The following is a 17,059-nucleotide window of genomic DNA, read 5'->3' on the forward strand; positions in this document are numbered from 1 at the left end:
AATGGGCTATGTGTGCTGTACTATTATTAGTATTGGAAATCTGCAATAATAAACTTACTTATTTTGAGATTTTACTTCATTCCTTTGTAGTGAGCTTTCCAAGCTGGATTGACCTTAATTAAATTGGCTTAAATTTCCAAGTAAAAATTCCCTTTGACGAAAACTTTTTAAGGTCCATTTTAAAGGTTGGGGTGTAAAGGAAATAAGAAAAGCTTTGTCAGAGAGGGAATAAAAGGATTAGTTTTATAATATCCACATAGATGAATGTTAATCAATGAACTGCATGTTGAATGAATTAACTTTTCTTCCCTTCAGTAGCAATAGTTATCTTTTCAAAATCTTTTGAATGTTATTTGGAGTTGTGAAGCTTAATAGCTCTACTGGACTACACAATATTGAAATTAAATGCAGTCAACTTTATGTTATGTGCCTGAATTGTAATTCTAGATAAACTGAGTTGTAATTTACATCTTGAGAATAAAATTGGGCTCTACAAAGTTTTTCATATTATGAGAGTTGAACTATTTTAAAGAAAATATGAAATTGAGAAAGTCTGAGGTTTCCTTCGTTTTAAATTTTATTCCAGATCACAGACACTTCCAAGATTCCTTTCTGTACCTTAATGGTATAACCGGATCTACTTAAAGAAATTGAGTGAAATCCTCAATTGAGTAAATGATGACCAGGATTCTTTTCAGCTTTTCTCCTTTTTCTCAGGCTTAGATATATTTCAGTGTAATTCAGTCAAGTGAAGTGAACTTAAAGATTTGAATCATGTATCTGTTGCCTTCTCAGATGCTCTGGTTTTCTGTTGGCTGCAGTCTGTTTAGCGTTTTAGTGATGCTAATGTTATTGAACAGTTTTTTTAGTCCTAAAACTTCCTAGTGGTGATAAATCTTGTCCTGCATAGAAGTCCTCTAGGTCAACTAGCAGGGCACAGTTGGTTTTTGTTAATGACTGCATTGTCCTTTACTCTCATTCATGACACTCGGTGACTTTTCAGTGACGTTGCAGTAGGGCTTTTCCCTTGGACTTCGCCCGTTCTTTAAATAATCTTCAACTGTAACAGGAGGCAGCCGGCATCTTTGCGTGGATCAGATTATCAATTGGTAGCTATGTAGATTTCCTTTTTCTCCTGATTGGGCAAACACTTAACAGTCCTTAGCGAAGACTCTAATAAGAGATTAAAACAAATCTCCCTTGAGGTTTCCACTTGCTGGCTGGCATCAGGAGTTGGTTTAATTGTCATTGCTGCCCATTGTGGCACTACATCTGTGAAGATGTCAGAGATCTCCTTTTCAAGGCTTACATGTAGCCAATTTAATGTTGAAGAATATATTCAAATGTAGAGCATTTTATCAATACTAGCGCATGGTGGTTTTCTGTACAGCATGCGTATGTTTCATTTCTTCTTTACTGTAATCTGTAAACTCTGGTTGCAGCTGTTGAACTGCTTTTGCCAAAGCAGGCTTAAAAATCCGGCAGGAAGCCTTCCTGCTTTCTTGCTCTTTTCAGTGTTGCAGTGCTGTTTTGCACAATCAGTGCTTTCTAGGTAGTTTTTTTACTTCTTTTCTAAAACTGAGGCTTTCTCTAAAATTTTGCTCTGCCTAACCATGACCACTGTTCCTGCAGCCAAACTGATAAAATCAGGCTTGGTTGTTCCCTGTGTTTAGAGGTTTATAAGTTAATTGCCTAGAGATAAAGGTGAGAGTAGTCAGTTAGTACACTGTGTTGACTTAAGACTAAGTGTGACATCATTTCTTGTGCTGTAACATGGAAGTTATTTTAATATTTTCTTTTAAGTGTGCATTTGCCTTGTAATGTGTTGAAAATTCAATTTTTATTTGGAAGAAAACCTTAAGATCATCTCCTTTTTTTTAGTGACCATATTTATCCACATGACACAGAGGACAACATTTTGTTCTCCCATTACCTAGTTCATTACATTTTTTTTCACGTGATAAGTATTAACAATTACTTGTGAAATTTCTATTTTGGCCACTTATTTTTATTTAGGAAGGAAGTGAAAAGTGAGTTGATAATAGGTCAAATTTATAGAATTTCATTAATTTTTTTGATGATCTTGAAATTCCTTAAATTTTTGTTTAAAACAAAAATCTGAAGTGCCCTTCTTCCACTCATTGATTCTTAAAATTATTGTTTGCTGTTTGGTTTGGGGTAATCTGTTTTTTTCCGGGAATTACTTTTTCAGCTTTCAGTACCTTGTGATAAAATTTTATTCTTAATGACCCTCTTGAAAATGGGACCTTCTGGAAGAAATAAAGTCCCTCAATTATTTTATCAAAGTTTTATGAATGGCTATCCTATAGTGCTGTAGAATCTGATTTCTTAAAAAAGTTAGACAAGCTATGGTTAAAAGTAAGACAAGCTTACTTTTCAGATGTTACTTTGCAGTTAGTTGGTGGTCTAGAGGTGGAAATAAGCTTCAGAGAGGGGCTGGTTAATTTCCATTTCTCTCCTAAAACAGAAATGCCTTTCTGTCTCTTTGTTTTGCTGTCCCTCATTTTTCAACTTTATAGCTACGTTTTGGTTTTATTGCTCCCTGATAAATTCTCTCTTATTGCAAATATTAAAGGAAGGGTGATTTAGAAGAACTGGGGTCAAAATCTGCTCCTTGAGCTCTGTAGGCGAATACCCTGGCCTTTCTCTTTGTGGAAAGTGAGCAGGAGTAAATGGACCAGTCTTTTGAAATGCCAGTGAGTGTTGCCAAGCGATGTGCTGACAGCTGGGCCTGACAGTGATTGCTGGCCACTGGTCATTGCTGACCCTTCCCCTTCTCACCTCCATCCCCTGCCACCCCTTACTCCCCCAACAACAACAGTCTGGAAGGCTTGCCTGTTCTCTTTTGAGAGGACAACTTGAGTATTCACTACAGCATTTTAGACAGAACGCTGACAGTGTCTCTTTGAACTTAGTAGTAAGGTTCTCTGTTTTTTTTATTGGATTCCTCACCCTTCATGCAGTTTTAAAATCTTATTTGTAAACCAAGCTGCACATCCCTTTCAGGTCACCTTGCTCAACTTCAAACAGTAGCACACGTAGAAGCTACATTTGAGGCCCATGACTCCAGACATGACAGTTCGGCATTGATCAGCTTGGCTGTATGTTTGGGATTTGTCAGTTCCTTTGTCCATTTATTGTTTGGCTTTCAGTACCTTTTCTCTGTGTTTCAAAAGAGCTTTGTGTACATCCAGCCTTTATGTGTAATCTTACAGGGCAACTTTCTGCCTTTTGTTCACCTCCTGCTCATTTTTCACAGGAGTGGGATCTGGTGTAAGATGTGCTTATAAAGCAGGGGAAACAGGCTCTTTTAGCTGTTTTTCATTTATTGCAGACTTTTTTTTTTTTAAATAAGAGATTTCCTTTGATTTTCCCTCTTTAAGCTTTTCTAATTTTGAATTTTGGGAGATGTAAAGGCCTCTAAAAGTAAGAGATGTAGAGACAATAGGGTTTTTGTTTTGTTTCCTGTGATTCCTTTTAATTTTTGTTCTGGAACAGGGGTGAATAGGGGTAGAGCGATGTCTAAAAATCAGACCCCCACAACTCTCAACTATCAGACAATATCATGATATGAGTGTATTATGTACTTTTATATATTCCTAAGAGTATTTTTATATCTTTTAAGCTCTTAATAATATTTTTTCTTTTTTTGTCCACATTTTAACACTTTTCCTTTCCTTTCTTTCTCAATGTTTCACTGATGTCAAATTTCCAGAAATTTAAAATTTCTATTCTGTACCTTCCTATCCTCTAGATCCTTTAACCTAAAATTAAACCTTTTGAACAATTTTCCAACAAAATTAAAAAATTTTTTTCTTCATAAGAAATTTAAACTTTATTGCCTTAGTACCATGGAAGTGTATTTCAAATAAATTATCTTGAATAAGGGGAAAGGACACCGTGAACTGGGTGTAGACAAGAGACCTGTTGAAATCTAAGCTAAAAATGAAGTCTGTTTTAAATATGGGGAAGAATAGGTCCCTTGTTTCCTTACCTCTCTGGCCTCTGATACCGTCTAGCTAGCTTGCCTTTCTCTGGTGGCATATTTGCCTGCAATCTAGAACTGTCAGAATGCTGTAAATTTACGGAGAATAGGAGGCAGAATGTAAGCCTGATACACTTACTATGTTCCGTTTGATATAAGATCCCTTCTCTCCAAGCGTGTCTTCAAATGCTGAGACCAGGTGTTCTCTGGTTAACAGTCCACCAACATGGTCTGAGCGGCAGAGGGTCCCCAGCACGGCCTGGCTCTCTGCCCCTCTTGTAACCTTTGCTTGTCTCTAATTGTTGGGGCTCGTTTTCCTTATTTATATAAGAAGATTATAAGATTTTTGTGAGGGACTGGGTATTAATTAAGTAAGAAACAGATGATGTATGTTCATAATCTCCTTTTGGTCTTTAGGGCATTAATTCTTAATTAGCCCTGTTTGGTGGTTAGAATTCTGCTAAGTTGGATTGCGTCTAATTGTGAAGTTTCATTTTTCTGTGAATGAATAGTTTGAACTACCTTATTTCGTCTCGATACTTGTTTTTGTATTTGTCCTTTCCTCTTAATTTTAAAATACATTAGAAAATTTTTAGACTTTCAGGAAATTTGACAGAATAGTACTACATAGCCTGTTTTTAAAGAAGTTTTAAATAGTTTGATTATTATAAAGTAAAAATTTTAAATTATGCCAATAACTGAGTTAAAAATTTTTTTCCTCATGATTAAATTTTGCCTTTTTAACTGCTAATTTTACTATTATGTGCTAGAAACCAATTATACATGTTTTGTGTTTTTATTTTTAAAAAAATCATTTAATATTTTCTAATCTCCCTTTATTTGTGATGGCAAAATATATTAAATCAAATAACAAACCTGTTTTAACACAATTTTAATCATGCAAAATAACATTGTAATACTGTTTTAAGGGCGACCTACCCATTTTATAAATATACATTTACAGAGATCTACATTAAATACATCAACATTGGAGATTTTAATATAAATACTGAAACTAGGAATCAGTATTTTTATAACTTTCTGTAATTAGCTCTCCTTTCTGAAGCTGAAATGAATCAAGGTTAAAGACTTTTCTCAAATATATTTTAGCTTTTGGCTGAAAAATCCTAACATTTAACCAACTTTTCAAACTACTGTTTACCTATTTCTGGATTGCTCAATATTTAGTCTGAATGTTTTTCTGTTTTTTTTTATATGTAAATATGGGACAGTTTGCCCCACTCTAAAAATTAATATAAGTCCTGCAACATGTTTATGAAAGATTTTAATAACTTGGGGAAAGTATGTATAATGTAAAGTGTGCAAAAGAAGGAAACAATTGTGTATTTGCAGAGAAAAGACTAACGGGAAATAAAAATACCAAACTGTTAATACAGAAATGCTGGGCGCGCTTGTCTGCATGGTGGCTGCCTTCACTGTCTATAAGAACAGATCATCCCCCAGAAGCACTTGTTCCAGGGCAGCAGTCCTGCCTCCCTGCTCCCCAAGCAGTGTGGCCAGGCACCCTAGGGAGAAGAACACCCTTCTCTGTTTACCTCTAGATAGGTTCTCGGGGTTCTGTTTGTTTTCAGTGTAGGTGACCCACCTTACCCTGCTGAAATCCTATCATATGGGTAGAACTTGTGACTTCAGTCACTTTTTTTTTTTTTTTTCAATTGCTCTGGGCTTTCTGTTAGATTAAAAAAAAAAATAAGACTTCCACCTTTTACTTGGTAAATGCTTACACTTTACTTTTTTGTGTGAGAAGTAAAAGCTCTTTGAACTTGTCTGGCAAAATTCTGTTAAACTTATTTCCCCCATTCAGTTTCCTCTGTGCTGCTATGACACTTAAAAAAAAACAGACACATTTGATTTCCCTTTCTTTGTTTTTTTGGTTTTGTTTTGTTTTCCAAGACTTTTATTGCTTGGGACAGTATCCCCTCACTCCTCACCCTGCAGCTCCACGCTGGTTAGTTTACTAGGCTAACTACTTCATGAATGTCCCATTAACTTCTTAATTCTGAAAGTATGAGGTTATATACATTAGCACTGAAACCAGACTGACTCTCTTCTGTCATTTAATATCTGTATGTAAACTGAGCTTTAGTTGCACATCTGTAAGATGGGATAGTAATATTGTTTAACCCATAGGGTTATTAATAGTGCTGAATTGGCTAATATGGGTCAGGTGTAGTAGTAAGCGTTTAATAATGGAGTTTTAGTTAATTATTATTTGTTGGGGTTAACAGCATAGCTCAGTGGTAGAGTGCAGTGTTTAGCATGCACAAGGTCCTGGGTTCAGTCCCTGGTACCTCCATTTAAAAAATGAATAATAACAATAATAAATTAACATAATTACCTCCCCAAATTATCATTTGTTACTTACATTTCTCTCTCTCTCTCCACCCACACACTCATACACAGATTTTTGCAGTGAACTATAATTTATTTTGTTTAATTATAAACTCATTTTAACCCCAGCTTTATTGAAGTATAATTGACAAATAAAAAGAGTATAGATTTAGGGTATACAACATGATAATTCAGTATATGTATACATTGTGAAATGATTACCACAATCGGGCTAATTAACACATCCACACTTCACATAGTTACCTTTTTTTTTATGTACATGGTAAGTGCACTTAAAATCTATTCTCTTAGCAGATTTCAAGTTTACAATACAGTAGTAGTAACTGTGGTCACCATGCTGTACATTAGATCCCCAGAAATTATTCATCTTGTTACTGAAAGTTTGTACCCTTTGACCAAGTCTTCTCATTCCTTACCCCCAACTCCTGGCAAGCACTGCTCTGCCTTCTGGTTCTGTGAGTTCAATGATTTTAGATTTCACATGTAAGTGAGATCCTTAGTATTGGTCTGTGTTTGACTTATTTCACTTAGCAAAATGTCCTCCAGGTTTATCCATGTCACGAATGGCAGAATTTTCTTCTTTTTTTAAGGCTGAATAATATTGCATTGTATATGTATCCCACATTTTCTTTATCTGTTTGTCCATCCACAGACAACTTACGTTGTTTCCATGTCTTGACTGTTGTTAATAATGCTGCAGTGAACATGGGAGCTCATATATCTCTTTGAGATACTGATTTCATTTCCTTTGGATATACCCCCAGAAGTGGGACTGCTGGATCATATGGTAGTTCTATTTTAATTTTTTGAGAAACTTCCATATTATTTTCCATAGGGGCTGCACCAATTTACATTCCCACCAACAGTGCAGAAGGGTTTCCTTTTCTACAGCCTAGCCAGCATTTGTTATCCCATGTCGTTTTGATAGTAGCCATCCTAACTGGTATGAGGTGATATCTCACTGTGTTTCTGATTTGCATTTCTCTGATCATTAGTGATGCTGAGCGCCATTTCAGTGTGCTTGTTAGCCATTTGTATGACTTCTTTGGTAACGTATCTGTTTAGGTCCTTTGCCCATTTAAAATTTGTTGTTGTTATTTTGCTATTGAGTCATGTGAGGTAATTATAAACTCCTTAATTTAACATTCTTGTAAAAAAAATTTTTAAAAACACTTTCATAAAAATTCTAGAAATTTGTTTAAAAAAATTTTACAAAAAAAAGTTTTACAAAAATGGAATCATACTGGGTGTGTGTACACACACACACACACACCCCTGACTTCTTTCACTAAGCATAGTAATTTTGACATTCATACATGTTATTGCTTATAGCAACAATTGGTTTCTTTTTATTGCTAAGTAGTATTTCCTTGTGTGGATATATCACTGTTTATCCATTCATCAGTTGTTTGGGTTGCTAGTTTTTGACTCTTAAAAATAAAGCCTACATGAATGTTTGTATAGAAATCTTCCTGTGGACATGACTTTTCATTTCTGTTAGCTAAATATATAGAAGTAGAGTGAGTCGAATGGTAGCCATATAACTTTTTGATGAAACTGTTTTCCAAAGTGATTATACCACTTTACATTCCCACCAAGAAGTGCCTGAGAGTCCCACTGTTCCACATCTTTGCCAGCACAGACGGTGTGGTCAGTCTTTTCCATGTTCTCCATTCTAGTGGAAATACAGTGGCACATCACTTTGGTCTAGTTTCCCTAGTGTCTAATGATGTTGAGTATCTTTTTATATGTTTATTGGCCATCTTTGTGAGTTATTTTGTGAAGTGTCTCTTTATATCTCTTATCAATTTCCTAAGTTACTTGTCTTACTATTTTTAAGTTGTAAGTGTTCTTTATATATTCTGAATACAGTTCCTTTGTCTGCTGTATATGTTGCACATATTTTTTTCCCAGTCTATGGCTTGCCTTTTTGTTTTTGTTAATGGCATATTTTGAAGAGCTAACATTTCATTTTGGTGAAGCCTAGTTTTGCACTCTCTCTTTTTTTTTTTTTAAATAAATTATGCTTTTTTGTGTCCTAAGAAATTGTTTCCTAGCCCGTGGTCGTGAAGATACTCTATCTTTTAGAAATTTTTTAATGTGAAACTATGTTGTTTTAAATTTGGCCAGTACAAAATTTTGCTCCATTTTTAATGAATTTTTATGTATTTTGTGAAGTAAGGATCAGCGGTTTTTTTGATTATTGTTGTTGTTATTTTTTCCTTTTCTTTCCACTCCCCCCAACATGGATATCCAGTTGATCTACTTCTGTGTGTTGAAAAGACATTGTTTCCCCAGTGATTTGTCTTTGCCACTTTACAAAAAATGGATTCACCAAAAATGTGTAAATTTATTTCTGAACTCTTCTGTCCCATTGACCTGGTATGTCTGCCTTTGTGTTAATCCCACATGGTCTCAGTTATGTTGCTTTATAGTAAATCTTGAAATCAGGTAATAAATCATCCAACTTTCCAACTTTGGAAAGGAGTGGTACTTTGAGTTCAGAGGAGGATAACCTAGTGCCTACAGATAAAGATGAGATCAAACCAGTTTGCCCCAGGCTTCAGAATGCTTGGAGGTTCCTGGCATTCCCAAAGGCACATGCCAGTTTTCCAACTGAAAATGGAAATTCTTTAAAAGTCTGTTTCCAGATCTTTTGAACCATTCTTTCCTGCACCCCCAGCAGATGGGTGACTACTTCAGTCCCCGTCTTCCTGGAGAGATAGAAAGAGCACTAGACCAGAGATGCTCCAGACTAGAGGGGTGAAAATAAAGGGATTATATCCAAGTCCACCCACTGAAGTGTAGGCCCCTCATCTCCTTCGCCTTTCTCCACTCCTCCCCAGAAGCCAGCTGAACCACCACATCTAGTTGAATAGCTTCAATAAAAAAACAAAAAAAACCTCTACATACTAACCTTAGGGGGTCTTCCAGTGAAAAAGGACTGGATATATTTGATCATCATATGAATAAGCTCATCCGTCAACAAATCTGCCATCCACTCCCAGCTTCTGAGCATCTTTTAGTGCCTCATTGTTAAATATGAAGGTGCACCCAATGATCACCAGATAATAAGAGGAAAACCTCAAAAGTGAAAGAATGATCCAAAACAACTTACAAGCCAACAAACAAAAAAGGAATCAAATGATGCAAGAAACAGAAGTAAACTAAGAGTAAAATAAATAAAAAAAAAAGCAGAAGAGTAAAAGAAGTTGTATCCATTTTAAAAAGGGAGGAGAGGGGAAGAACACTAGGAATAAATAGTTGAGAATAAGAAGGAGCTTTTGGAAATTTAAAATTTTGTGGACAGACGAAATTGAGGAGTATTAGGGCAAGGGACTGTCATTTTTTAGTTCTAAATTTATCTAATTTTTTTCTGTGACTATTATTCATTTCTAACTGTGTACATTTATCATGTTGATAAATTAAGCATAAGGAAAGATATTAAGTTTGAATTTTTTAGTTGAGGAAGAGGACTGGCTTGGTTTCACACTGACTGTTCATGAACAAATAATGCCTGATGAGGATCTTTGAGCCGGGTTTGGGTTTGGTGTGCTGGGCAGGCACTAGTACAGTGTGCATTGTTTACGGCCTTTCTCTAAATCTTTAAGCAGCGATCGCAGACGATGTTTTTCATGAGTGCAACACAGGCTACGTGGAATTTGTTGCCCCTGCTCAAATCGAGCTTGGTCACCGGATGTGTGGTATTGCTCTAACCACTTCAGCTCTCCGATCTCATTTTGTTTGTGTGTAATTTAGGGATGGTAATATAGTACCTATGTCATAGGGGTGCGATTTGACGGAAAGAGGTAAGAACTATAAATCACCTAGTACAGTGCACAGCATGTACTACGTGCTCATTAAAAAGAGCAGATTGATTTCTTGAATATGTGTAAGCACGTTTGACTGTCCTTTATGATTGGATTACTGCATTCTGTTGATTCTTAAAAAAAAAGAAAGAGCAGTTGTTGGGAGGAGGGTATAGCTCAGTGATAGAGCACATGCTTAGCATGCGCGAGGTCTTAGGTTCACTCCCTAGTACCTCCATTAAAAAAAACACAAAGAACCAAAACTCAAAAAAAAGTATATTAAAAAAAAAAAAGCTGTTGTTATAACTGTCACGTAGATGGACTAGGCTGCCCTGCGCTGTTATCAGTTACCAGACTGAAAGCTTCTTGTTGCGAAAGAGTCTTTCATCTACGTTCTGCAGTGCCCATCACTGCACCTGGCCCTGAGAAACTGTGCAGCCAAGGAATGAATGAATGAACCCTTAGTTGTAACTTTCATTCTCAGTGCTATACCCTAGCTCAGGTATCAGTCTTCAGTCATTAGTGGATTTATAAGTATCTAAGAATGAGGTTTTCATAAACTTAAAATATTGCGTTTCAATTACAGGCGTCGATTAGCAAGGTGAAAGTAACAGAACCATGGCTCAGTTTCCAACACCTTTTGGTGGTAAGTTTAAAAAGATTTCCCTTTTTTTCATTTACTTTGGAACCATATTTTTAAAAACTCGGTATTGTGGCAAATTTCAGATGTACACATATGTAGAGGGAAAAATATAATCAACCCATCATAAAGTTTCAGTGACTATCCACTCATGGCCAATATTGTTTCGTCTGGATTCTTTTGAGCAACTCCCAGACATCAGGTCATATCACCCACAAATACTTGTGTATGTTTCTAAAAGATAACACTTTTAAAGATATAATTCCAATACCATTATCACACCTACACAATTTACAGTAAGTCCTTAATGTCTTCAACTATCAAGTCTGTTATAATTTCCCTGATAGTCTTTAGATATTTTTTGGGGTATGGTTGGTTTGTTCAAATCAAGATCTGAACAAGAGACACACATTGTGTTAGTTCACGTGTCTCCTCTAAGTTGTTTCATTAGTGAATCCCCTTCCATCGCTGTTGTTTGTTTGTTTTGACTTTGTTTTGTTTTTTTTTTTTTTCAATTTATTTTGTTCAAGTTTCAAGTGACGGGGTCATTTCTTCTATACTTTTTCTGAAGACTGGATTTAAAGCATGGCAGTTTTGTTTGTTTTATTTTTACTTTAGTTTATCTGCTTGAAACATCAATCTGCATAAGATGTGTTTTTCAGGTAATTTTTCCTAACATTATTAGGAAAGTGTTAAATGTTGATTTTGCTTCCTGGCCCAGTTTTTGTTTTGTTCTGTTTTAAAAGGGAGCATGCCATGTTAATGAATTTCTCTTGGCAGCTGTCTAACCTAGTCATCATGAAGAGAGTAAGTCGGCACAAAGCACCAGCCCTGTGATCACATCTGTAAAAGTGATGTGCTGGTACAGAAGTCTGCCACCTTTTCAAAACCATTAGTGTTCTTGTTTTATTTTGTGTTTTGTTTTTGTCCCCAACTTAATTACTGAGCAAGCTTTTTTTATTTGCTTGTTTGTTTTTGTTTTGTCTGTTGGTTTGAAGGCTTTGCTTCTGTTTATAATTGCAGGGACGAATTCTGACAGGGCAGTAGAAGTTGCAGGGCTGTCAGGCCTGTGAGGGAAGGGATCATATCTGTCTCAGGCACCATTTTATCCCGAATGTCTAAGGCAGTGCCTGGCACACAGGAGGCGTCAGGCAAGTCTGTTTGCAGGGCCTGAATGAACCACTGCTCCACCTGTCGCTGTCATACCAAACCCTGCAGAGAGGGGAGACACAGTGTTTAGACATTTTGCTTGTGTGCTAGGCACCGTCACATACTGCCCTTCACATATTGCCTCTTCCCACCTTTTTGGAAAATTTCTGAACTTTTGGAAGCTTTCTACCTATGTAGTCTACAGGTATTTTGGTGAATTCATTTGAGGAGACCTAGCACTCCAGTGACGATGATCTCAAACGAGGGATTATCTATCTGGTCAGTCCAAGAGCCGACGCTGAAGAAGAACCTAAGGCCCTTTCCCTTTACTTTGCCATCATTTGTTTTTTTCCAGGATACCCATTTATAAAAACAGCTTCAGTGAGTTATAATCTATGTACCGTAAAATTCACTACAATCTAGTAGTTCAATATTTTTATCACCCCAAAAAGATTCTTAGGGAATCTCATAAGATACTAATTGTGAAGCTCAGTTTTTCCATAACTTTTACTTGGGGCATTTAGGACATCTGAAAATGCTGTTTTAAATTAGATTATTGCTGAAGTTTATGTAAATAAATGATGATTATTAATTTATATTTTCATACAATCCTGCTAACTTTAGGGATATGGGGTAAGTTTTTTAAAAAAGAATTTGTGCCAGTGTCTTTTTTTTTTTTGGCTTGCTTTACTCTTAGTTTTCTAATTTTATCTTCATAACTTCCAAGGATGAACAGATGTTAATTTATCAAATCATTTGTAACATAATGACAGAATCTTAAAGTACTATGGAAACAGTGTGTGTGCACACTTTGTTTTTTTTCTCCTCGAATAATTCTTTGTCTTTTCTTTGGATTGTAGGCAGCCTGGATATTTGGGCCATAACTGTAGAGGAAAGAGCGAAGCATGACCAACAGTTCCATAGTTTAAAGCCAATATCTGGATTTATTACTGGTAATTGGAGTCAGTATTTGTACATTTTTACTTATCGCAGTGCATATTTCTGTGGAAAATCTCTTATGCAGAGTGAAGGTGGGCACATATGACTGAGGGGGCAGTTTACCTGTTTTGCCTTAGCCTGGGGTCTGGATTTTCACAGTTGCTTTACCTCCAGTGTACTCAAGCCCTTTTTGCTGTCCTTAATGGATGCCAGGTCACTTGTTTCAAACATATCACTGATGGGAATTGGTTAAGGTTAATGGACCACATTCTTTAAGTAATGTAGCATTGGCCTGTTGTCCTTGAGCAAAAACACTTCTTTAATTCTGATCCTGAACTGGATTGAGAAACTTAAGTTAAATTAACAGATTCTGAACATAAGAAAAAAAAAGAATCTGTCTATTTCTGTGTCCCTAAAGATTCTTTTGTACTTTGCCTTTCTAGTGTCTTTCCTCTTCGATGACTCTTCAGGAATTAGCTTTAGTAAAAAAAATGAGATGTAGGTTTCCTGGGGACTTGTGTTTGTGTGTGTTTGTCTCATAGTTCTCATTAGCTTATTAACTCTTAGTCATAGATGTGGTCTTTTAATCATTGTTACTTACTCTTCATAAATATATTAAAAGTACCAAAAATTTGAAGTGTAGATGATTGGGAGTGGCAAAGAACTTTCCTATAAAGTAGACATATGGGTCATCAGTTTCTCGAGGATCCTGTAGGTGCACTTTGTCATAATGTGTAGCTGTTACCATCTTAGTTGCCAGCAGATTGATTAAGGTGGACAGTCTACCTCTACAAAATGGTATGTTTTTTTTTGAGGTGACTTTTGTTAAGTGTTAATTTCTGAAGTCATTGCTGTTGGGTTCATTTGACTGTTGCTTATAAGCTTACCATTTGGCTTTCAAAATGTATTCAGTTCAGTATTTACAGGATTATTAGCCTCCTCCTTTTTGTAATTTTGCCATAAGAGGATATCTCTCAGCTGCTGTTTTCTTCTGAAACTTTTTCCATTTAATTCACAGGTGATCAAGCTAGAAACTTTTTTTTTCAATCTGGATTACCTCAACCTGTTTTAGCACAGATATGGTAAGTTGGGACTTCATACAAGCAGAAGGTAAAATAAAATTGTCCAGTTATATCTAATTTCAATTTCTTAAGCTACAGTAGGAGAACATATATCTCTAGTCTTAAATACTCCACTACTTCTTACCAGAGAAATACTTCTGAAAAGTATCTTTCTGATAATGGAACTTAAAAAAGAAAAAAGTGGTGACACGTGCAAGGAAGCTAGCACTGTCATAAATTTGAATTTCCAGTTGAGAAATCTACATTTTGATTTTTTCCCACCAGTTTCTTTTGGCTTCATCCACATCACCCATACTCATCTGAATGTCCCACATTTCTTGCTTTATAATGTGATGGTTCTGTATCTTTCATTAAAAAGAAAGTAAAGAAAATATTTGAGGGTTAATAGTGAAATAACCGGTTTTTATTACAACATTATACAAGGTAACTGCATAATAAATATTGTTGAATTCCTTGATTAACTAGCACAAATTAGCATTCAGTCTTTGGAAATCACAGGAAAGAAAAAGAGTAAGTGAAGAAGAGTGGTAGATACAGTTTTGGGTTCTAGGTTTACGACTTTGGGAAGCTGTGCTGAATTGTTTTGCCAAGAAGCCAGTTTTCCACGATGTATAGTTCTAACAGTTAATACTTCATTTCCTGGACTTATTAGTGTTGGGGAGGCAACTTGCCGTAGTTGAAAGAGCACATGATTTGTAGTTTGAGTCCCAACTGTATGACTTTCTATCTTTATGATTTGGAACATGTATTTACCCTCCCACCTCAGTTTTCTAATCTAGAAAATGGGAAGACTTAAAATATTTCCTTACAGGGTTATTGAGTGGATTAGCAGAGAAACAGTATATAAAGGACTTAGTGTAGGCCCTGGCACATGATAGGTCCTCAAAACAAAACCCTCAAAAGGTAGCTGATATCATCATCAGGGACTGGGGATTCCACATAACTAAATTATCCAACTAATTGGTTGTCCCCTTAAATCATCAACTTTTAAATTTTTTAATTTTATGGAAATTAATAAAGACTAATATAGTTCTTGTTACCTTAAAATTTTTTTAATTCTTTAATTTTTTAATTTTTTAAACATATCCATCCATACATATTTTTTTCTTTTCAGATTCTTTTCCATTATATCTTTTTACAAGAAGTTGAATACAGTTCCCTGTACTATAAAGTAGTAGGTCAATCATGTGTATTCTTTAATTTGTGGGGGGAGGGGGATAAGGTAATTAGGTTTACTTATTTATTTTTAGAGGAGGTACTGGGGATTGAACCCAGGACCTCATGCATGCTAAACATGCGCTCTACCACTTGACTTATACCCTCCCCTCCTTGTTGCCTTTAAGCAGAGTCTACAGAATGTAATCTAATCTTGATTATAAGTGTCATCAGTGTGAAAATCATTAAGTATGTTCTGAAATAGCAAAACTTTCATAGGGAATTATGTATTATTTATGTGTGGGCATATTTGAATTGAAATTAAATCCTACCAGATTCCTGTGCTTTTTTTGGTATCTGCTTTATTTTCTTTTTCCTGGTTGTCAGCACATTGGCTGCCAGACAGTCTCAACTGTGTTGCCCTTCTGGTATTAACTTCTGATCTACTTTGAACTAGAAAAATGAGATAACCAGCTTTTTTTTGGAATTATTTTTAAAAATAAAGTAAAATGCAGAGAGAGAGGGAGAAAGAGAACACTCATGCGTATGTGCACACAAGGGCACTGACCTGTTGGTTCAGTGCATGAGTCTCAATGCAAGAGACTTGTGATGTCTGTGTTAAACCTCTTTTGCTTTGTGTCCTGGTATGTGTTTCACACTATCTAGTGAGTCAAGATCACTCATTAGAACTTCCTTTCCCAGACTTAACTTCATCCACTGAATTCTGCTTTTATACTGTATTTCCAATCTGTGAAGGTTCATTCAGGAAGCAGTCTTATAATGAATACTCTGCTGCAAGGACATCTTACTTTACATTTATTCATGCAACAGTGGAAAAATATTTATTACATGTCTTCTATGGGGCAATGACTGTTGCAGGTGCTGGGAATACAGCTGTGAACAAAATAGAGAAAATGTGTGCTTTCATAGAAATTGCAATCCAGTGGAAGGAGGTGGTCAATAATAGCATAAAAATTGTTACATGTTAATGAGTATATTGGAGAAAAATAAAATATTATTTAGGAAACTTCACTTTTTTTCAATTAAGACAGCTGTTAGTTTTCCAAACTGGTTTTTTTTTTAAACCAGTGTATACCAAGTCATTTTTGCAGACTTATTCTTTTCATAGGGAAAATTTTTATTAACAGTGAAGATAATGAGTTGGCAGACTTAGGTTGAATCCAAAATTTTCTTTGTCTTCAATTTTTCTCTGACATTTTGTCAAATAAATTTGTGATGGCGTATTTTACTTTTCATCAAGAATTGCTATTAGAGATTTTTTAAAAAGTTTCTTCTGTATAGCACAGGGAACTATGTTCAATATCTTGTAATAACCTTTATTGAAAAATATGAAAATAAATATATGTATGTATATGCAGGACATTGTGCTGTACACCAGAAGTCGACACATTGTAATTGACTGTACTTTAATTAAAAAAAAAAAAAGAAGAATTGCTATGGGGGAAAAACACACCTCTAAGTATCTTTTCCCAAAATAAATTTTTTTTTAATTTTATATTTTATTGAAGTATAGTTGATTTACATTAGTTTCAGGTATACAGCAAAGTGATTCAGTTATACATGTATATGTATATTTTCAGATTCTTTTCCATTATATGTTATTACAAGAAATGGAATATCGTTCCCTGTGCTATATAGTAAGTACGTAGAAATATCTCAGGAAAGCAGTTTTGAGTTTCATGAACCACAGATGTCCCGCTAAGGTGCCGGAATGGTGCAGGGCAGAGCACGAGTGAGATCCATCGTTCAGCACTAGCTCTGATGCTTGTTCACTTTATAAGCCTGGGCAGTACTTCACCTCTTCAAACTTAGGTTTTTAAACTTATAAATAACAGCTGACCTAATGAAATCATTTTTTTCTCCCTCTTGCGCTCATCTTGTGTTC

General features: G+C 35.5%; 1 protein-coding gene across 4 annotated transcripts in view; it reads left to right on the plus strand.

Moving 5' to 3' along the window:
• ITSN1 (intersectin 1) overlaps nt 1-17,059 on the plus strand; it is a 192,368-nt gene that overhangs the window by 39,703 nt on the left and 135,606 nt on the right. For all 4 annotated transcript variants that reach the window (XR_004139034.2, XM_031459257.2, XM_031459251.2 and 1 more), the window contains exons 2-4: nt 10,775-10,834; nt 12,838-12,930; nt 13,935-13,998. Coding sequence is in view for 3 of the 4 variants with exons in the window: in XM_031459257.2 (XP_031315117.2) it covers nt 10,807-10,834; nt 12,838-12,930; nt 13,935-13,998 (185 nt within the window). In the remaining variant the exon portion in view is untranslated. The remainder of the gene's footprint in view (nt 1-10,774; nt 10,835-12,837; nt 12,931-13,934; nt 13,999-17,059) is intronic.

This window comes from Camelus dromedarius, chromosome 2 (genome assembly GCF_036321535.1).
Source record: "Camelus dromedarius isolate mCamDro1 chromosome 2, mCamDro1.pat, whole genome shotgun sequence".
In the NCBI taxonomy this organism is placed as follows: domain Eukaryota; kingdom Metazoa; phylum Chordata; class Mammalia; order Artiodactyla; family Camelidae; genus Camelus; species Camelus dromedarius.